Source organism: Microcaecilia unicolor, chromosome 14 (assembly GCF_901765095.1).
Source record: "Microcaecilia unicolor chromosome 14, aMicUni1.1, whole genome shotgun sequence".
Lineage (NCBI taxonomy): Eukaryota > Metazoa > Chordata > Amphibia > Gymnophiona > Siphonopidae > Microcaecilia > Microcaecilia unicolor.
The window spans coordinates 42,184,522-42,207,761 of NC_044044.1; the positions used below are offsets into that span (position 1 = coordinate 42,184,522).

Genomic DNA, 23,240 nt, shown 5'->3' on the forward strand with positions numbered 1-23,240 from the left:
AGTAGTTTTTTTTTTTAGCATATTTCTTGATGCTTAGATAACTAACTTATTTTCACTACCTTCTTTCTTTGACAGATCGTCTGAATTGGTGGGCTCATGCAGATCCTAACTGCCAAAGACTTCTGCCGTTGGCAACAACAGGAGATGGAAATTGTTTGCTTCATGCTGCTTCTCTCGGTAAGGGCAAAATGGAGCTGTAGTAGGTCCAGGTTCTTATAATTACAGCATATATTTACAGTTACCTTGGTAGCAGGTTGTGCTGTCAAGATACTACAGCATGAAGATCACATAGAAGAGGTAACCAGATTCTTCACATTGTGATCCCTTCGTGCTTTAAGTGCTTATATAATCTCATGAGTGGGTGACGCCAATCCACATCACCTGGTCTGGTATTTACCATAGCTAAATGAGTGTTATGGAGTGCGAGACGCGAGTGCCTTGCCGTTAGAATGCGGTCTCCTCAGTTCTTCTTTTTCTGCATGAGGAGAAGGTGCCTCTTTTTTTTTTTTTTTTTTTTTTGTTATATCGCTTGGTCCGAGAGAGGTTTTTTTTACCAACTATTTTTTTCAGTTCTTTTTTGCCGTTTCATTGTGTTCCTGTTGTTGGAACCTTCATTTTGTTCTTCCTTTAATTTCCTTAGTTTTTTGCCACATTTTAAGTTTTCTTTGTTTTTCTATCAGGCTGCTTTTATGCTCATATTAGCCCTCTCCTCGTCACTTCACTGGCTTCCTATCCGTTTCCGCATACAGTTCAAACTCCTCTTATTGACCTATAAGTGCATTCACTCTGCAGCTCCTCAGTACCTCTCCACTCTCATCTCTCCCTACGTGCTATGGACATAATCTACTTAGATTTCAGCAAAGCTTTTGACACGGTTCTGCACAGGAGGCTCTTAAATAAACTTGATGGGCTGAAAATAGGACCCGATGTGGTAAACTGGATTAGGAACTGGTTGACGGACAGACGCCAGAGGGTGGTAAATGGAATTCGCTCGGAGGGAAAGGTGAGTAGTGGAGTTCCTCAGGGATCGGTGCTGGGGCCCATTCTGTTCGATATATTTGTGAGTGACATTGCCGAAGGCTTACAAGGTAAAGGTTGCCTTTTTGCGGATGATACTAACATTTGTAACAGAGTGGACACCCAGGATGGAGTGGAAAACATGAAAAAGGACCTACGGAAGCTAGAAGAAGAGTCTAAGGTTTGGCAATTAAAATTCAATGCGAAGAAATGCAAAGTGATGCGCTTAGGGTGTAGAAATCTACGGGAGACGTGTGTGTTAAGCGGGGAGAGTCTGATAGGTACGGACGGGGAGAGGGATCTTGGAGTGATAGTAGCTGAGGATCTGAAGGCAACGAAACAGTGTGACGAGGCGGTGGCCGTAGCTAGAAGGTTGCTAGGATGTATAGAGAGGTGTGACCAGCAGAAGAAAAGAGGTTTTGATGCCCCTGTATAAATCGTTGGTGAGGCCCCACCTGGAGTATTGTGTTCAGTTTTGGAGGCCGTATCTTGCTAAGGATGTAAAAAGAATTGAAGCGGTGCAAAGAAAAGCTACGAAAATGGTATGGGATTTGCGTTACAAGACGTATGAGGAGAGACTTATGCACCTGAACATGTAGACCCTGAAGGAGAGGAGAAACAGGGATGATATGATACAGGTGTTCAAATATTTGAAAGGCATTAATCCGCAAACTAACCTTTTCCAGAGATGGGAAGGCAGTAAAACGAGAGGACGTGAAATGAGATTGAAGGGGGGCAGACTCAAGAAAAATGTCAGGAAGTATTTTTTCACGGAGAGAGTGGTGGATACTTGGGATGCCCTCCCGCGGGAGGTGGTGGAGATAAAAACAGTAACGGAATTCAAAAATGCGTGGGATAAACATAAAGGAATCCTGTTCCGAAAGAATGGATCCTCAGAAGCTTAGCCGAGATTCGGTGGCAGAGCCGGTGGGGGGAGGCGGGGCTGGTGGTTGGGAGGTGGGCCTTGTTTCTTTGCAGACTTCTACGGTCTGTGCCCTGAAAATGGCAGAAACAAATGAAGGTCAGGTATACACACAAAGTAGCACATATGAGTTTAAATTGTTGGGCATACTAGATGGACCGTGCAGGTCTTTTTCTGCCGTCATCTACCTTGTTACAAGCTGAATTAACATGCACCGAGAAAAAGACCTTCCAGGTCAAGTACTTTAGTAGATGGCAGGAATTCAGTGGCTCAAGAGGAGCGTTCATCAGCTGGGTGAGAATGAGATGCCATGACACTGGTGGAGGTTTTGACAGGGGGTTTGACAAAAGCAAACCTCTCATGAAGCAAACAACTAGAAGGGCTTACCTTCTACATGTTTAACACTAATTGCACTAAGGAGAACCCTTATGAAGTTGGTCTTGAGACCAGACTCTAATAAGTGGTATTCAAGCAGGGTCTACAAAGGGCAAGTAAGGGGATCTAGGGCCTTGCTCTCACACCAGACAGCAAACCTCCTCCATTTCAAAGAGGAACACCTCTTAGTGAAATCTTTCCTGGAGCCAGCAAGACTCAGGAGACACCCTCCGAGAGACCCAAGCTGTGAGAGCCAGACTCTGGAGATTGGGATGTAGAAATAACCTTCGTTCTGAATGACGAGGGTCAGAAAACACTCCAATCTCCACAGTTCTTCAGATGATAATTCCAGATGAAGATAGAACCATATCTGCCGTAGCCAGTACAGTGCTATCAGAATCATGGTTACACAGACTTGCTCGACTTTCAAAGTTTTTCACACTAGAGGTAATGGACAATATGCATATAGAAGACCTGTCCCCCAATTGAGGAGAGAGGCATCTGAGCTAGTCTGTCGTGGGCCAAAAGTCTGGAACAGAACTAAGGTTTCTTCTGGTTGATCTGAGTGGCAAAAAGATCAACCAAGGGGGTTCACCATGCTCAGATCATCTTGTGGGCTATACTCATATTGAGAGACCATTTGTGTGGTTGCATTATCCTGCTCAGTCTGTCGGCCAGGATACCGTTCGTGCCTGCCAGATATGTGGCTCGAAGGAACACTGCATGTTAGGGAGCCACATCTGAACGGCCTCCTGAGATAGAGGGCATGATCTGCTGCCCACCTTCTTGTTGGTGTAATAAATTGCAACCTTATTGTCTGTTTGGATGAGAACAATTTGGTGAGAGAGCTGATCTCTGAAAGCCTTTAGAGCGTTCCGGATTGCCTGAAACTCCAGGAGATTGATCTGAAGATTCATTTCCTGGGTGGATTAAGCACCTTGAGTGTGAAGCCCATCTACATGAGCTCCCCATCTCAGGAGAGATGCCATCTGTCGTCTGGAATTTCTGCAGCTGAGGAATTTGAAATGGAAGTCCCAGAGTCAAATTGGATCGAATGGTCCACCACTGAAGGGAAGCTTACAAGCTCTGAGAACAGTTATAGACTCCCCATGGCTTCATACCACTGAGAAGCCAGGGTCCATTAGGCTGATCTCATGTGAACACGTGTCACGGGTGTAATGTGCACTGTGGAAGCCATGTGGCCCAACAACTCAACATCTGCCGAGCTGTGACCTGAGCGGCACCAACCTTGCTCATGAGAGAGGATTGTCCGCTCTCGTCTCCAGGAGATAGGCTTGAGCCTTCAGTGTGTCAGAGGGCTCCTATGTGCGCCAATTGTTGGACCGGGTTGAGATGGGATTTGGGGTAGTCTAAAACAAACCCTAGTAGCTCCAGCATCCGAATAGTCATCCACATGGACTCCTGAGCACCCTCCTCTGAGGTGCTCTTCACCAGCCAATCATCGCGATAAGGGAAGATATGGACTCCCTCCCAATCTGTGTAGCGATACTGCAACTACCGCTAGACATTTGGTGAAGACCCTGGGAGCTGAAGCAAGGCCAAAAGGCAACACGCTGTACTGAATGTGATGTGCTCCCAGCCTAAATCGAAGATACTTCCGGTGGGCTGGAAGTATCGGGATGCGAGTATATGCATCCTTTAAGTTCAGAAAGCATAGCTAATCATTTTTCTGAATCGTTGGGAGAAGGGTGCCCAGGGAAACCATTCTGAACTTTTCTTGTTCAGGGCCCTTAGGTCCAGGAAGTACCTGGAATAGAATACCTGCCCTTCCCCTAATAGAATGGGTTTGATTGCATGGGCCTTCAGAAGGGCGGAGTTTTCCTCTGCAAGTACCAATTGAGGGTGCATCCGAGATGGACTAGTTGAAGAACCCACTGATCAGAGGTTACAAGAGGCCACCTTTGATGGAAAAAATTCCAGTCTCCCCCCAACTGCCAAATCATCCGAGATGGACACTTTTTTACTGTATCTATGCCCAGTGACGAAGCTCCTTTTGAGTCACTGAATTCGTGCCATCTGAAGTACTTGACCTGGAAGGTCGTTTTCTTGGTGGCTGTTACTTCAGCTCGTAGAGTCAGTGAGCTTCAGGCCTTAGTGATGAAAGCACCGTATACTAAGTTTCATCGCAACAGAGTAGCCCTCCGCATGCACCCTTAGTTCCTTCCGAAAGTGGTGGTGTTCCATCTGAATCAGTTGATTGTCTTGCCAATATTCTTTCTCTGACCTCATGCCCATCCTGGCGAAAGCAGCTTGCACACCTTGGATTGCAAGAGAGCATTGACCTATTACATGGTACGGACAAGGCCCCACAGACAGTCCGCCCAGCTTTTCGTTTCTTTAGTTTGCCATTCGGAAACTTCCCATTTCTGTTTGGCTGGCAGATTGCATTTCCTTCTTTTATGGCCAGGCTTGACTGTCCTTGGAGGGTCAAGTCACGGCTCATACTGTCAGAGCCAGGACTGCGGCGGTAGCCCACTTGTGGTCAGCCTCCATTGAAGAAATTTTCAAGGCTGCAGCGTGGTCTTCATTCCACACATTCGTATCACAATATTGCCTTGAGCAGGATATCTGAAGTGAGAGTTGTTTCGAGAGGTGTTGCAGAATCTGTTTGGGGTCTAGAATCCAACTCCACCCTCCTAGACCCGTTTTATTCTGTTCCAGGCTGCACTCTCATTCAGATTAATATATATAGTTTCAGGTTCATCTGTGTTATGTCCTCACCGTTGTGAGGTCAATTGACCGATGGATGTTGTTTTTGGTGAGCCTGGATGCTAGGGATTCCCCACTTGTGAGAATATATAAGCCTGCTTGTCCTCAGAGAAAGCAAAGATACTTACCTGTAGCAGGTATTCTCCGAGGACAGCGGGCTTTATATTCTCACACCTCCCATTGGAGTTATCGCCTTTATTTTTACTTTTATTTTTTGCTATAGTATTAAACTGAGGAGATAGTGTTCTTTTAGCTGTGGTAAATACCGGACTGGGTGATGCATATCGGCGCCACCATTTTGTGAGAATATACAGTCCTTGGAAAATACCTGCTACAGGTAAGTATCTGTCTTTGCTAAATTGAAAGTGGTCTTACACATTTTTTTCCAGCAATTAGTAAATTTAAATCGGGGGAAAAAATAGATGTGAAAGCCTTTTCTTTACTTTTTCCACAGTTGTAGATGCCAAAAAAGAGGGGTGCAGCTGTGTTTTCAGCCATCGAAACACTTTTGACATCATTTGTTCTAATTCCAGAGCCTTGAAGTACTTTTGGCTTAAAAGTAACCACAGGGGATGAGATTTTCAAATGTGGTGTTAGTTTAAAAAGCAAGTGAGTGGCATGCAATCTTGGGTGCCTTAAACATATTGAAATAAAGACCTTAAAAGGGTATGCCCTTTCATTAGAAAGAAAACAAATCTTTTAGGTTTCACGTAAAGGATTTTTTTTTTTCTTTTACCCTGCACTTTAGGAATGTGGGGTTTTCATGACAGAGACCTTATGCTTCGCAAATCCCTTTATACCTTAATGGAGAAAGGATTGGAAAGAGAAGCCTTGAAGCGACGGTGGAGGTGGCAGCAAACCCAGCAGAACAAAGAGGTAAAGAGCTGGCTGTGTTGCTGTCAAAGGGCTTTTCTTTAGTCCAGAACCAGCAGATGGAGACAGAGAAACAAAGTAATTCTGTGTGATTTGCTCTTTAGGATACCGTGCAACTTTGAATGATCAGTATTCTCTGTCTGCCAGCGGATGGTTGTAGAGACACCATGCAGCTTCTGGTCTGTTATCTTTATAAAAGCTTTGAGCTCTTAAAGGACTTGTAAAAGTTTGTATAGAGCACAGTGTAATTCAAAAGGTCTCTGTTTTCTCCACCCCCTGATACCTCCTTCTTTCTTTCTAATTATGAAGGGTGTGGTAGCCGTGTTAGTCCACTCTTAAGGTTATCAATAGAAATCAAACAAAATAAAACATGGAAAAGAAAATAAGATGATACCTTTTTTATTGGACATAACTTATTTCCGATCTGACGAAGAAGGGCAACCTTCGAAAGCTAATCAAGAAATGTATTAAGTTATGTCCAATAAAAAAGGTATCATCTTATTTTCTTTTCCATGTTTTATTTTGTTTGATTTCTATTGATAATTATGAAGGGAAAGGGCTGATGCATGAGGGGAACACTGTGGTGGTATATTGGACCTCCAAATCACTTCCTCATATCTCTCCCCCTAGCTCCTGTGGGGTTTTTACTAGAGTTGAAGTGCAGTTTAAGTCTGGACAGGATGTCTTCAACACTGAAAAGCAAGCAAGGAGGAGCCAACTTGGACACTGTTTCTTGGGTTTACTCAGAATTAGAGAGCTGCACGGAACCCGCGGGATTCCCGCAGGGACGGAGGCAGTTCCTGCGGGGTTCCCGCGGGGACGGAAGCTGTTCTGCGGGGTTCCCGCGGGGACAGAGTCAGTTCCTGCGGGGTTCCCGCGGGGATGGAACCAATTCTGTGGGCTTCCCGTGGAATTGTAAGCTCCACCTGCACCAGCCTCTCATCTACCGAATACCAATTTCTTTGAGTGCTGTCTCCTCCTCCTCCTCCTCTTCCTCCTTGCTTTAACAGCATAAATGTGGAAAGTCTTCCATTAAGGAGGTGGTAGAGTCACAAATGATGACGGAATTCAAAAAGGCATGGGATGAACACAGAGGATCTCTAATTAGAAAATGGAAGTTATAAAAAACCTAACCTTAAATGGCTGCATGTGTGTGGATGTGTCAAGTGACGCTTAGATGGCGACTCTGGCAGTGATGAACTAGGGCTGATACCTGGCAGACTTGTATGGTCTGTTTCTCATACATGGCAATCTGGTGTAGGATGGGCTGGAAAGGGCTTAGACAGCAACTTCAGTGGCTGGAACATGAGGACAGTGCTGGACAGACTTTTATGGTCTGTGTCCCACAAATGAGAACATGAATAGGCTGGAGTGGGCTTCGATGGCAACTCCAGCAGTTGGAACATAAGGATGGGGCCAGATAGACTTCTGTGGTCTTTGTTCCAGAAACACGAAAGAAAGACCATAATCAAGTATATAATATCACACTTGTTGATTTAATGATGAATTGATCATGAGTGTGACTATTGGGCAGAGTGGATGGACCGTTCAGGTCTATTTGCTGTCACTTACTATGTTACTATTAATCCTCTTTGCTCCCAGGCTGGTGCACAGACCTCAGCTCTGACACAGGCACGAGAATCAGATGTCACCTGACCTACTGGTGCGTGCATGTGGCGACCTCTCAGCACACACTGCCAGTGAATCGGAGACAAATCTTACATGTGCGCACCAGAGTGTTCCAAGTTCCAACTTCCGTTCCTTCCTTGCCTACAGTGCTGTGGCTCAAATCCAGAGAGAGACTGAGGGAGCTGACTGGAACTTTCTTTTATGTACTATTAAATTCTTACGGGGATGGGCTAAATTCTTACGGGGATGGGTGGGGATGGGTTAAATTCTTGTGGGGACGGGTTGGGATGGTTTAAATTTTTGCGGGGATGGGTAAGATTCCAGTGGGGATGGGTGGGGATGGGTAAGATTTCTGTCCCCGTGCAACTCTCTACTCAGAATCCAGAGTTCTCTTTCCTCCCACATCTTTCTCCCTATTTTAACAATCCTTTATTCAGTTTTGTGCATGGAGTTCTAGAATTCCATGGTAATAACAGTACATCACCTTAGAGAGCACAGCATATGGTGCTGTGGTGAGGTGTCACTTGTCAGGAATGGTTTGGAGAGACTTAAGGAATGAAAGTTAGCAGGTAATATAGTAGATGGCAGCAGATAAAGCATGGTCAGATCTAATCTCTCCTTTCCATATCATCATGCTGATCAATCCATAGACTGGTGGGTTGTGTCCATCTACCAGCAGGTGGAGATAGAGAGCAATCCTTTTGCCTCCCTATATGTGGTCATGTGCTGCCGGAAACTCCTCAGTATGTTCTCTATCTCAGCAGGTGGTGGTCACACACAGCAGCAGCTCTGGCTAGGCCTCCAAGCCTAATTTTTAGGTTTTGTTGAGTGCCTGGGGTTGAGGGCTCTTCTTGAGCAAGTGCAAACCTGGTGGCGCCAGGTCCCTCCTTTTCTCCCCCCATTCCGCTGGCTCCGTTAAAAAAAAAAAAAAATTTTGGACGTCCTTAAGGGCGTTTATTTCGACGTTTATTTAAACGTTTATTGCAGCTACTCACTGGGACACCAGGTCGTTACAGCTCGGAGCGAGAAGCAGGTAATTTTTACCTTTTTTATAGCGGGCAGGGGGTTCCCCGATTGATCTCCACGTGGCCTATGGCGTCGGAGGGCGAGGGCGCGAAGAATCGCTCCCCGGACCGCGTGTGCGCTCCTAGCGGGGATGCGGGGGTATTAAAGTCTGATTCGCCCTTGTTGGGTGTCAGTTCAGAGGCCAGTCAGTGTCCCGGGTCTTCCTCCGGCGTGGCGGTTTTTCCCGCCATAAACGCCCATCCTCCACTGCTCGCATCCTCCATCTTGGCCGGCCACTCTGCTTGGACGGCTTCTTCTTGGGCCGCCCTTGAGCTGGGAGACATTCATGCCATGGCCGCCCTTGATTTGGGCGACGGCAAAAAAGCGGCTAAAGTTAAGCGCCGTTCTTCCCGCGCGGCTCCTTCGCGGAGTGTCGCGCCGGACGCCATCTTGGATGCGCAGCATGTTTCTCCCCCGCTCTTACAAGCGCCGGTTGAGGGTGCGTCTAGGGCTGTGGCCCAGGCTGCTGAAGTGCACAGTCTGGGGGGTTTCTCCCCCGAGTTTATTCTGCTGCTGCATCAGGCCTTCCTTATGCAGAACGCTGCCCCTTCTCCCTTGTCCGATAAAGGGGTTGAGGCCCCCGGAAGTAAACTCCCTCGGGTGGATTCCCAGGCCTTAGAGGACGCTGTTTCCTCTGATGTAGATGAGGGCAGCGTATCTGAGTTCTCCCAATGGTCCTTTGGGGATTCCTTGGAGGAGACGGATTCCCGCTCGGATGGAGCGGATGACCCCTCTGCAGCACGGATCTTTCGCTCAGAGGATTTGCCCAACCTGTTAATGCAGGCCATGAGCATTTTAAAGATTTCCTCTCCGGAGGACGTCTCTCCCTCAGCCCCTGTTGGCTCCGCCATTATGCTGGGGACGAAGCGCCCGCCTAGAACCTTCCACGTGCATGATGCCATGCACACCTTAATTTCGGCTCAATGGGATGTCCCGGAAGCGAGCCTCAAAGTGGCTAGGGCTATGTCCCGCCTCTATCCTTTGCCTGAAAGTGAACGTGAGGCCTTTCTTTGGCCTACCGTGGATTCTTTAATCACTGCGGTGACTAAGAAAACGGCGTTGCCGGTGGAAGGTGGCAAGGCCCTAAAGGACGCCCAGACAGAAGATTGGAGGCGGCCTTAAGGTCGTCCTTCGAGGCGGCTGCCTTAAGTTTGCAGGCCTCAGTTTGTGGCTCCTACGTGGCCAGGGCGTGCCTGACGATTGTGCAGCGGGCTTCCCCCTCGGATCCTTCCTTGAGGGCTGATTGGCCGGCCCTGGAATCGGGCTTGGCTTATTTGGCAGACTTGCTGTATGATGTCTTGAGAGCCTCGGCTAAAGGTATGGCTCAGACAGTCTCTGCGCGGCGGTGGCTTTGGCTGAAACATTGGTCTGCGGACCACGCCTCTAAGTCCCGCCTGGCTAAGTTGCCTTTTAAAGGCAAGCTGCTCTTTGGGGTCGAGCTGGACAAAATTGTGACCGATCTCGGCACGTCTAAGGGCAAGAGGTTACCAGAGATCAGGGCTCGGGCCAGTGCTCGCCCCGGTATCTCCAGAGGACGGTTTCAGGAAGCCCGTCGGTACCGCCCGGGCAAGTCGGGCTCCTCTGCCCCCTCTTCCTTCAAGAGGAACTTCTCCCCCAAGCAGCATTCCTTTCGCAGAGACCGCCGTCCCGGAGGTGCGCCCTCCGGTCCTCCCCCAGGGTCTCGTACCCAATGACGGGGTCCTGGTCCATGGCCCAGTGCAAATTGGAGGACGCCTGTCCTCGTTTCTGGGCGAGTGGACCAGGGTAACTTCAGACGCTTGGGTGCTGGAAGTCATCAGAGACGGCTACAAGCTAGAGTTCTGCCGACCCTTAAGAGACGGGTTTGTACTCTCTCCCTGCAAGTCTCCGGTCAAAGCTGTGGCAGTACAGCAGACCTTGGACAATCTGATCCGCCTGGGTGCGGTCGTTCCGGTGCCAGAAAATCAGCTTGGCAAGGGACGTTACTCCATTTACTTTGTGGTACCAAAAAAAGGAGGTTCTGTACGGCCTATCCTCGACCTCAAAGGGGTCAATCGGGCCTTGAAAGTTCGGCACTTTCGCATGGAGACCCTCCGCTCTGTTATAGCGGCAGTGAAGGCAGGGGAGTTCCTGGCATCCTTGGACATCAAGGAAGCGTACTTGCATATTCCCATCTGGCCTCCTCATCAACGCTTTCTGCGTTTTGCAGTCCTGGGCCGACACTTCCAGTTCAGAGCCCTCCCGTTCGGGTTGGCTACTGCTCCGCGGACCTGCTCCAAAGTAATGGTGGTCATCGCGGCCTTCCTGAGAAAGGAAGGAGTACAAGTCCATCCTTATCTGGACGACTGGTTGATCCGAGCCCCCTCTTATGCAGAGTGCGGCAAAGCTGTGGACCGGGTGATTGCTCTTTTGAGCTCCCTGGGGTGGATCATCAACTGGGAGAAAAGCCAGCTGCGCCCGACTCAGTCCCTGGAGTATCTGGGAGTTCGATTCGACACCCAATTAGGCAGAGTGTTCCTGCCGGACAATCGGATTGTCCGCTTCGGGCTTGGGACTATGTGCAGCTGTTGGGCTCTATGACGGCCACGATGGAAGTAGTGCCCTGGGCCAGGGCTCATATGAGACCACTACAACACTCTCTGCTGCAGCGCTGGACTCCGGTGTCGGAGGATTATGCTGTGCGCCTTCCCTTGGACCCAGCAGTGCGCAAGGCGCTGAGCTGGTGGCTGTAGACAGACAAGTTGTCTGCAGGGATGCCTCTTGTGACCCCGGAGTGGATTGTCGTCACGACGGACGCCTCTTTGACGGGCTGGGGAGCCCACTGCTTGGGAAGGACAGCGCAGGGGCTCTGGTCTCCTGCAGAGGCAAAGTGGTCTATCAACCTCCTGGAACTCAGAGCCATTCGGTTGGCGCTTTTGGAGTTCCTCCCGGTACTGGTGTTGAAACCAGTACGGGTCCTGTCGGACAATGCCACGGCTGTGGCCTATGTCAACCGCCAGGGAGGTACCAAGAGTGCCCCTCTAGCCAAGGAGGCCATGAATCTATGCCAGTGGGCGGAAGCGAACCTGGAACAGCTGTCAGCGGCCCACATTGCAGGAGTCATGAATGTCAAGGCGGACTTTCTCAGTCGCCATACCTTGGATCCCGGAGAGTGGCAGCTATCTGCTCAGGCGTTCTTGGACATCACGAAGCGCTGGGGCCAGCCGAGCCTAGATCTGATGGCATCATCGGCCAATTGCCAAGTGCCGCGCTTTTTCAGCAGAGGACGGGACCCTCGATCCCTGGGAGTAGATGCTCTTCTCCAACAGTGGCCGACACAGGAGCTTCTCTATGTGTTCCCGCCTTGGCCCATGTTGGGCAGGGTGCTAGACCGGGTGGCAAAGCATCCGTGCCGGATAATCCTGGTGGGTCCGGACTGGCCCAGACGTCCCTGGTATGCGGACTTGATCAGGCTCTCAGTGGACGATCCTCTGCGGCTGCCAGTGGAGCAGGGCCTGTTGCATCAGGGTCCCGTGGTGATGGAGGATCCCTCCCCCTTTGGTCTTACGGCCTGGCTATTGAGCGGCAGCGTCTGAGAAAGAAGGGCTTCTCAGACAAGGTCATCGCCACTATGCTAAGAGCAAGGAAGCGCTCTACTTCTACTGCTTACGCCAGGGTTTGGCGTACCTTTGTAGCATGGTGTGAAGCAGGCTCACTTTCTCCCTTCACTGCTCCAATTTCTTCAGTGTTGGCGTTCCTGCAAGAAGGTCTGGAGAAAGGCCTGTCGCTCAGTTCCCTTAAAGTCCAGGGAGTTAATCACCTGCGTCCTCCTCTGCACTCAGTGGTACCTGCGTGGAATCTCAATCTGGTGCTAAGAGCCTTGCAGAAGCCGCCTTGTGAACCCTTGTCGAGGGCATCTCTGAAAGACCTGACGTTGAAAGCAGTCTTTTTGGTGGCTACCACTTCAGCCAGAAGAGTTTCCGAGCTCCAGGCGCTATCATGTCGAGAGCCCTTTCTGCAGTTCACTGAGGCAGGAGTGTCTATTCGCACAGTGCCTTCCTTCCTGCCCAAGATTGTTTCTCGCTTCCATGTGAATCAGCAGCTCTGTCTACCCTCCTTTCGTAGGGAGGACTACCCAGAGGAGTACTCTGCTCTCAAATATCTAGATGTGAGACGAGTCATCATCAGATACTTGGAAGTGACCAATGATTTCCGGAAGTCGGATCATCTGTTTGTGCTGTTCGCAAGTCCTCGTAAGGGTCTGCAGGCTGCCAAGCCTACAGTGGCACGATGGGTCAAGGAAACCATTGCAGCGACTAATGTGGCCGCGGGGAAGGTGCCGCCTATCTAGCTGAAGGCTCTCTCCACTAGAGCACAGGCGGCCTCGATGGCAGAGGCCGGGTCCGTCTCGGAAGAGATTTGTAGAGCGGCAACTTGGGCATCGGCTCATACCTTCTCCAGACATTACCGCTTGACTGTGGCTGCTCGGGCGGAGGCCCGGTTTGGAGCTTCAGTGTTGCGGTCAGGGATTTCTATGTCCCGCCCTGGGTGAGTACTGCTTCGGTACATCCCACCAGTCTATGGATTGATCGGCATGATGATATGGAAGGTAAAATTATGTATCATACCTGATAATTTTCTTTCCATTAATCATAGCCGATCAATCCATAGTCCCTCCCAGATATCTATACTGTTTATATTCTGGTTGCATTTCAGGTTCAAGTTTAGTCTTCAGTTCCTGTTCAGGAGGACTTCGTGTTCAAGTTTTTTCAATTGGATTCTTCAGGAGTTGAGACGATTTTGTGTTACAGTGAGCGGCTGCATTCCTCCCCCCTCCATTTTACGGGGCTGGATTGAGACCTAAATTCTGCCGGCACTCCCTCCCGCTTCGTGCGGCTGTAGGGCAGCTTTGTACCCCTCCCGCTTCGGCGGTGTTAGGGTCAGTCAGCTCCTCCCGCGGTTGCAGGATAAGCCAGATCCTCCCGCATCGGCGGGTGTGGTGTCCCTCCCCCGCTCCGCGGGGATGAGCTGGACGGATTCCCCTCCCCCACTTGTGTGGGGATGAGCTGGGTTGATTCCCCTCCCCCGTTTCGGCGGTGGTGAGCTGGGCAGAGTGTCACTTTGTGGGTGTAATTCTATAAGTGCTGAGTCCTGCGGATGGAGCTTTGATATCGACATACTGAGGAGTTTCCGGCAGCACATGACCACATATAGGGAGGCAAAAGGATTGCTCTCTATCTCCACCTGCTGGTAGATGGACACAACCCACCAGTCTATGGATTGATCGGCTATGATTAATGGAAAGAAAATTATCAGGTATGATACATAATTTTACCACACACACACACACACTCACATACAATATACACACACAAACACACACACATACATACACACACACACATACATACACACACACATATATACACACATACACACACACACATATATACACACACACACACATATACACACACACATCACACACACACATACATACACACACTGTTGCGTTCTCGAGGGCCTTGGCATTCTGTCAGGTCCTCGAGGCAGGACTGGAGTTCGTGAGCCCTTGGGCCACTGCCGAGGAGCGGCAGCGGCAGGCAAGACCACCTCGGGACTGGAAACACAGAAGAGCAGTACTGGAACTCTGGACTGGAGTAGTACAAGGCAGGCAACTAGAACAGATGAAACAGGAACAGCTTCACCTGCACCTAGCCACCGTTGAGCTCCGAAGTGCATAAGGTAGGAACTGAAGATCTAGAGGACCCACCCTGGGTCTGGGATACACGAGGGTGACAGGGCACGGAACTAGACTCAGACAGTGTGCTGCTGCACAGCCACTAGCAAGACCCAGAAGACAGACCAAGGAACACAAGGCGAACAGAAGCTAGCAGGAGCAAGGACTAGGGCAGCACCACAGTAGAAAGAACGGGGATCCGGGAATAACCACAGGGTAAACCCTCTAGCTAGGTGGAGACAGGATACAGGAATAATCACCCAGGAACACACACTAGCCAGACAGAAACAGGATTCAGGATATACCCACAGGATATACAAGCAGGGTAGGCACACAGGCTAGGCAAGGCAGGGTTCAGGGTAAAGAGAGCAAACCAGGAATAACAGGCCAAGGGTCTTGGGCAGGCAGCACAGCAAACAGAGTAACCAGGAAGAATAGGCCAAGGGTCTGAAGCCACAGCCGTTCCACACACTGACTGGGGAACCCACAAAGGCTGAGGCTTCGCATACAGACAGAGAACAAACCCGGACAAAGGCTTCACCCCAACCCAGGGTAAGCCAGGAAATAGAAGTTGCTTACCTGTAACGGTAGTTCTCCTTGGACAGATGATCTTGCAGCCACACAAGTGAAGTGACTCCCCCATGACGTCACGGACCCGGACCTATAGCAAAGCTTAAAGCTTTATATTAAAACGTAGCTTACTACGCCTGCGTGCAGCTTCCCGCCGTATCCCCCCCCCATAACCCCCCAGTAGTCACCGCCCCTTTCCAGTTTGGTAAAAAAGCTAGCGGCAACTTAAGGGAGGGTTGGGAGGGATTGTGTGGCTGCAAGATCATCTGTCCAAGGAGAACTACCGTTACAGGTAAGCAACTTCTATTTCTCCCTGGACAGATTTCTCTTGCAGCCACACAAGTGAAGATTCCCCAGCTCCACAGGTAACAGGTGAACAAGACGCCCCTGCGGGCACACATGGTACTGTAAAAGGAACAGAAGAAAAAAGGTAAAACTGGTACCTGTGAGAGGAGGAGGTGGTAGTTGTCGCCTCAGGACACAGAAGAAAGGACCGCCTGGCCGAACGCCGCATCAGTAGCTGAAGCGGTATCCATGCAGTAATGTTTCACAAAAGTGTGCACAGTGGACCACGTAGCTGCTCTGCAAATATCCTGCAGGGAAGTTCGTTGCAGATGAGCTTTCGTGGCCGCCATGGCCCTCAGATTATGAGCTGTAATATGCGGAATCTGTGAGGGAGTGGCTGCGGTGAGCTGGTAGCATAAGGTGATACAGTTCGCAATCCACTGGGATAGAGTCCCCTTGGTTACTGGCCTTGGGCGGTGAGGAGAGCGGAGTGAAAGGAATAATTGAGAAGGCCTATTGGTGCCTTTAGTTCTATCCAAATAGATGGTAAGGGCTCTCAGGCAATCCAGCGTATGAAATCTCTTATGGTCCTCGGAAACATGTGGAGGAGGAAAGAAGGTGGGCAGCATAATGGTTTGATTGAGATGGGAAGGTGAGACCACCTTCGGCAGAAACTTCGGATGAGTACGGAGCACAGCTTTATCGTGTAGTAGTTGAGTATAGGGTGGATAGTGGACGAGAGCCTGGATTTTGCCGATGCGCCGTGCCGAAGTCAACGTGATCAAGAACAGTGTTTTCCAAGTGAGATATTTGAGGTCGGTTGACTGAAGTGGCTCAAATGGAGAGGCTGTGAGTGCATTGAGCACCAGGTTAAGGTCCCATGCCTGAGTTGGAGGGCGAATGGGAGGATAGAGATGCATGAGTCCTTTGAGAAAGCGTTTCACCACAGGGTGCTGCATGAGGGATAAGTCATCCACCGGGTCATGGAACACCGAGAGAGCTGAGAGGTGGAGCCGGATGGAGTAGTAAGACAGCTGTGACTCTGAAAGATGGAGCAGGTAATCCAAGACGCGGGGGAGAGGAGCGTTGGCAGGGTGGAGGTGATGGCAGGAACACCAGCTAGAGAAACGCTGCCATTTTGCATTGTAAGACTTGAGAGTAGAGTCCTTCCTGGACGCGAGGAGGACCCTCAGCACCCCATGTGAGAACATCAGGCTGGAGTGGGGCTGATCCGCCAGGCCATGAGGCGGAGGGATGCGAGGTTTGGGTGCAGGAGACTGCCCTGCTGCTGTGTGAGAAGGTCTGGTTCCAGGGGCAGCGGAAGTGGAGGGCATGTCGTGAGGTTCAGGAGAGCCGTGAACCAGGCTTGTCTCGGCCAGTACGGAGCTATTAACAACAGAGATGCTCCGTCTGATTTGGCCTTTTGGATTGTCTTGGAGATGAGAGGGATTGGAGGAAATGCATAGAGGAGGCCTTCTGTCCACGGAATGTGAAAGGCATCTTCTGCCAGTCTGCGCGGACTGGGAAACTTGGAGCAGAATCTGCGACACTTGGCGTTGAGAGGGGACACGAAGAGATCGACGAGAGGGTGACCCCACTTGTCGAACAAATCTTGCGTAACAGTGGTCTTGAGTGACCACTCGTGCGGTTGTAGCTTCCTGCTGAGTGAGTCTGCCAAGGTATTCTGCACTCCAGGCAGGTAGGAGGCCGAGATGGTGGACTGAAGCTTCAGGACCACCTGCCAGAGATGTAGAGCTTCCCGGCACAGCTGTCGGGAGCCGGTGCCGCCTTGCTTGTTGACATAGTACATGGCCACCTGATTGTCTGTCTGCACATGAATCCGCTGTTGCGAGAGGTGTGGCTGAAAGGCTTGAAGCGCTAATCTGATGGCTCGCAACTCTAGCAGGTTGATACTGTATGTCATTTCTTTGTGCGTCCAATGTCCTTGAGTCATGTAGGAGCCCAGATGCGCTCCCCACCCCTGCTTGGAGGCGTCGGTTGTTAGATAAACGGACTGCAGGGGAGGCCGGAAGGGCATACCCTGGAGGAGATGGGGGGCGTGGGCCCACCATTGCAGCGAGGTCTTCAGACTATGAGAGAGAGGTATCTTTGCAGATAGCGGCTGAAGAGCTTGGATCCACTTGTCCCGGAGGTGCCACTGTAGCGGTCTCATATGGAGCCTGGCTAGCGGGAGTACTGGAATGGTAGCCGCCATATGGCCCAGAAGCACGAGTAACGTTCGGGCAGATGTGACTGAGACCTGGGTCAGGTGGGCGATGAGGATGGAAATCCGTGTGGCCCTGTTGAGGGGCAAAAATGCTAACATCTGCGGGGTATGGAGGACAGCTCCTATAAACTCGAGATGTTGCGTGGGAATGAGGTGAGATTTGTCCACGTTGATGAGGAATCCCAGAGTCTGGAGAAGTGAGGTGACCTTTGCTAGAGAGTGGAGGGCCTCCTGAGCAGTTGGCGACGCGATGAGCCAGTCGTCGAGGTAAGGGAAGATTGTGACCCTTTGCTGGCGAAGGTGAGCGATGATGGTGATGATACATTTTGTGAACACTCGTGGTGCTGAGGAGAGGCCGAAGGGAAGAACTCGGAATTGATAGTGGTGAGAGTGGACTTGAAAACGCAGGTAACTTCTGGACGCTGGGTGGATCGGGATGTGGAGATATGCATCCTGCAGGTCCAGGGACATGAGCCATGCGTTCTGATCGAGCAGTGGAAGAATCATTTGCAGAGTCGTCATGCGGAACTTTTCTTTTTTTAGAAATTTGTTCAGGGAGCGTAAGTCCAGAATAGAACGCAAACCGCCGTTCTTCTTCTGAATAAGAAAGAATCTGGAATAAAATCCTGTATTCTGGGAACATTCTGGTACCGGTTCGATTGCCCTGATGCGCAGGAGGCGGGAAATCTCGTCGTGAAGTAGGTGGATGTGAGACGAAGGAACTTGTGAAGTGACTATGCGGGGGAGAGGTGGGGGGGTCTTAAAGTGAAGAAGGTACCCCTGGTTGACAATGGAGAGGACCCACTTGTCTGATGTTATAGGGGGCCAATGAGGGGCAAAAAACTGAAGACGACCTCCCACCGGTAGCTGCATAGCCATCTGCTTGTCAAAAAGAGGATAAGGGTTTGGGCGCCGTCGAGGGCGCTGGTTTGGATGTCCGCCGCTCACGATATGTTTTCTTAGACTGCTGAGGTCTATGTTGCTTGTTGTTAAACCTGTAGTTTGTGTTGTATTTATTGAAGGGGTACTGTCGCCGAGGTTGATACCTCCTTTTATGCGTGCCATAGGACGAGCGATGAAAGGACGACCTGGGCTGATTGATGTTGTCCTCTTCCAAGGTGTCCAGAGTGGTGCAATCTTGTTTGATGTTGTCGATGATATCCTTAACTCCGTCACCAAACAGGTTATCCCCTGTGCAGGGAGCATCAGCCACTCTGTTATGAACGTCCTCACGTAGGCCGGATGCTTTTAGCCACGCTAACCGGCGTGTGGAAAGGCCTACCGCGGCCCCTCGAACCGACGTGTCATATGAGTCGTGGGCGGCTCTGATTAAATTGGTGGCGCATTCTTCCAGATTTTGAAGCAGTGGCCGGAATTGAGGTTGCAGTGCCGCAGGGAGGGAATCCAGTGCTCGTGAGAAGTTGTCTAGTATGGTGAATTGATAGTCGGTATAATGGAAGATGTGAAGCCCTATGCGGGCATTGAGCATGGAGCTTTGATACATCTTCTTACCCATGAGATCCATGAGCTTCATGTCTTTCGTTGGTGGAAAATTAGAATGGTCTCGTGAGCTTTTGTGTTTACGCATGGCGGACTGGACCACTATGGAGTGGTGAGATAGTTGTGGTTTACCGAAGCCCCAAGTATCTTGGACTTTGTATTTTGTATCCAGACTCTTCTTGGTGGGGAGAGATGTGAATGGGGTACACCACACCAACTTGTGCTGGTCCCTCAGCACTTCGTGCAAAGGCAACGCGATGATGTCTTTCGGTGCCTCCTTATAGCGCAGAGCCTGTAATTTTTTGGATCGGGGATCCGGTTGAGAAGAGGAGGGAATATCCAAGGCTGATGCCAATTTGAGGAGAAATTTTGGATAGGAAGTATCCTCTGGTTGAGATGATTTAGATGGTAGCGGGGGAGAGGGGTCAGAAGGTAGACCCGGAGAGCCCGCGAGGAGATCGGAGTGGGCATCAGGAGAGGACGATCTGGAGCATCTCTGAGATGGGGGTGGGGAAGAGCCAGAGTCTGAAAAATTGTCCGCAGCCAGAGAGTCTGAAAAGGATTCGGAGCGCTGCCGAGGGGCTGGCCGATCCGGGGGCGAAACCCCTGCTGCCGCCGGACGTGGTGGTTGCTGGCTGGTCGTGGGGTGCTGTTGAGCTGAGAGATTTTGATTAGCCAAAAAAGCACGCAGCAGATGGAGAATATCCTGGTTTGATTGGGACAGTGGCATAGAGGAGAAAACCGCAGGAGAGACTGCTGCCTGGACTCCTGAATGGTGGTGAGGAGAGAGTATCGCCTGTTTGTTCTGTGGAGAGAGAGGCATTGCCTGAGCCAGAACAGGAGGAGAGGTGTCAGAAAAATGCTTTGTAGCAGTCTGCAACTCAGGAGGGGAGGAGTAACCCTGATGGAGTGAAGCAGGGGAGGAGCTGTGGCTGTGATGCACAGGGTGGGCGGAGCCAGCCGTGTGATGCGATGAGTGGGAGGAGCCAGCTTTGTGATGCGAGTGGGAGGAGTCCTGACGGTGCCGATGAGCAGAGGAGGAGCTGCTTCGGTGCCGACGTGCAGGAGAAAGGCTTCCTCGGTGCCTATGGCCAGGGGAAAGGCTCTCCCGGTGCCGAATCTGATCGGAGGCACTCTCCCGGTGCCGAGGATGCAGTGGGGAAGAAGTGCTGCGGTGCCCAGAACGACCATGCTGGTTTTTCTCAACAGATGGTGTTTGCTGGGGTTGAGTCTGAGCACCGACAACTAGTTGGAGTTGTGGTGGCAGAGACTGTTGCCTTTTGCTAGGCAAGGCACTCTCCGGGGGTTCCTCACAGTGCCGCTTTTTATTCTTTGCTTTCTTACCCGACTGCTGAGGTAAGTCCTCCACTACTGCTTTCATCTTTAAGTGCCTTATCTGTCTCGTCCAAGGGAGCATGGCTGCACATTTATCGCAGCTGGAGTCTAAGTGCGTCGTGCCTAGGCAGTGGACACACAGGTCATGCGGGTCTGTGAGGGACATTTTGTTGGTACACCGTGAGCAGCGTTTAAATCCATGTTTCTTCGCCGACATGGTCGGGAAGAGGAGGGCTGCTAAATTAAATTGGTTGGTAATTGTTGAGAGAAAGAGTAGATATAAAAATAACAAAAGAAAAAAATAAACGCGAGAGCTGCACTAACGATTAAGTCAACGGGTCTGACCGCCAGAGCGGGAAGAATAAAACTGGAAAGGGGCGGTGACTACTGGGGGGTTATGGGGGGGGGGGGGATACGGCGGGAAGCTGCACGCAGGCGTAGTAAGCTACGTTTTAATTAAAGCTTTAAGCTTTGCTATAGGTCCGGGTCCGTGACGTCATGGGGGAGTCACTTCACTTGTGTGGCTGCAAGAGAAATCTGTCCAGGGAGAACAGAGGCTTCACCCCAAACACAGGGTAAGCCAGGAAGGACCCGCAGTCCACAGACAGACAGTGGCAGGGAAGAACCCCCCCAGAAGGACAACAGAGACACAGGAAGAAACTGGGCTGGAACCCAGAGACAGGCAAGCATTAGTGCAGCAGACACTTACTAACCTGACCTAAGAGCATAACACTTATGCAAAGGCCCTGACTGCAAGCACAGCCCTTCCTTGTGAACGCTCTCACTGATGAGTCACCAGCAGCAGGACAGAAGCAGGAAGTACACTGACCCCAAAGAGAGGCTTGACACACATAGGAAGTGAGCCCACAGGAAAGACAGGCAGGAGCCATCTTGGAAGCTGGCACAGGTGAGGTCTAGTGAAGTAATCAGCACACAGAGCCAGAGACAAGACTAACACAAAGACAGACAGAAGCCAGCAGAGCTGCTCGCCCCCAGAAATGAGGTAAGTCTGATGGTGGTCACGGCCACAGATGTGACACACACATACACACACACACTTATACACACACACACACACTTATACACACACATACACACTTACACACACACGCACTTATACACACACATATACACATACATACACACAGACACACACAGACATACACACATACACACACAGACATACACATTTATACACATACATACACAGACACACACAGACATACACACATACATACACATTTATACACACACACACACACATACTTATACACACACATACACACACACACTTATATACACATACACACTTATACACACATACACACTTATACACACACACATACATACACACACACACTTATACACACATATACATACACACTTTTACACACATATACATACACACTTTTACACACACACATACACACTTATATACACACATACACATACTTATACACACATACACACTTACACACACATATATACACACACTTATACACATACACACACACACTTATACACACATAAACACACACACTTATACACATACATATACACACATATACACACACACACACATACACACATACATACACACAGACATACACATACACACTTATACACACACACTTATATACACATACACACACACAGACATACACATACACACTTATACACACACACACTTATATACACTTACACACACACACATACACACTTATACACACACACACTTATATACACATACACACACACACATACACACTTATACACACACACACACACTTATATACACATACACACACACACATACACACTTATACACACACACACACACTTATATACACATAGACACACACACATACACACTTATACACACACACACACACTTATATACACATACACACACACACATACACACTTATACACACACACACTTATACACACACATACACACTTATACACACATACACACACATACACACTTATACACACAGACATACACACACACTTATATACACATACACACACACACATACACACTTATACACACACACACTTATACACACACATACACACTTATACACACTTATACACACAGACATACACATACACACTTATACACACAGACATACACACACACACATACACACTTATACACACACACACTTATACACACACACACTTATACACACACATACACACTTATACACACAGACATACACACACACTTATATACACATACACACACACAGACACACACATACACAGACATACACACACACACACTTATACACACACACACTTATACACATACACACATACATACACACTTATACACACACATTTATACACACATACACACACACACACTTATACACACATACACATTTATACACACTTATACACACACACTTATACACATACACACACACACTTATACACATACACACATACACATTTATACACACTTATACACACACACTTATACACATACACACACACACTTATACACACGCACATATACACACACGCACTTATACACACATACACACACTTATACACACGCACATATACACACACGCACTTATACACACATACACACACTTATACACACACACACACTTATACACACACACACACACACACACTTATACACACATACACATTTATACACACATACACATTTATACACACACATTTATACACACACATTTATACACACACACACACACACACACTTATACACACATACACATTTATACACACATACACATTTATACACACACATTTATACACACACATTTATACACACACACACACACACACTTATACACACATACACATTTATACACACATACACACACACACTTATACACACACACACACACACTTATACACACACACACACACACACTTATACACATACACTTACACACACATACACACACACACACACTTTTACACATACACATATACACACACACTTATACACACACACATAGACTTAT

At 49.3% G+C, this 23,240-nt stretch overlaps 1 protein-coding gene across 1 annotated transcript in view; it reads left to right on the forward strand.

Annotated features, from left to right (window-relative positions):
* The window catches only part of OTUD7B (OTU deubiquitinase 7B), a 147,854-nt gene that overhangs the window by 59,464 nt on the left and 65,150 nt on the right, over positions 1-23,240 (forward strand). Inside the window, 2 exon segments of the mRNA XM_030186934.1 lie at positions 76-177; positions 5,793-5,920. Of these exon segments, the coding sequence (XP_030042794.1) occupies positions 76-177; positions 5,793-5,920 (230 nt within the window).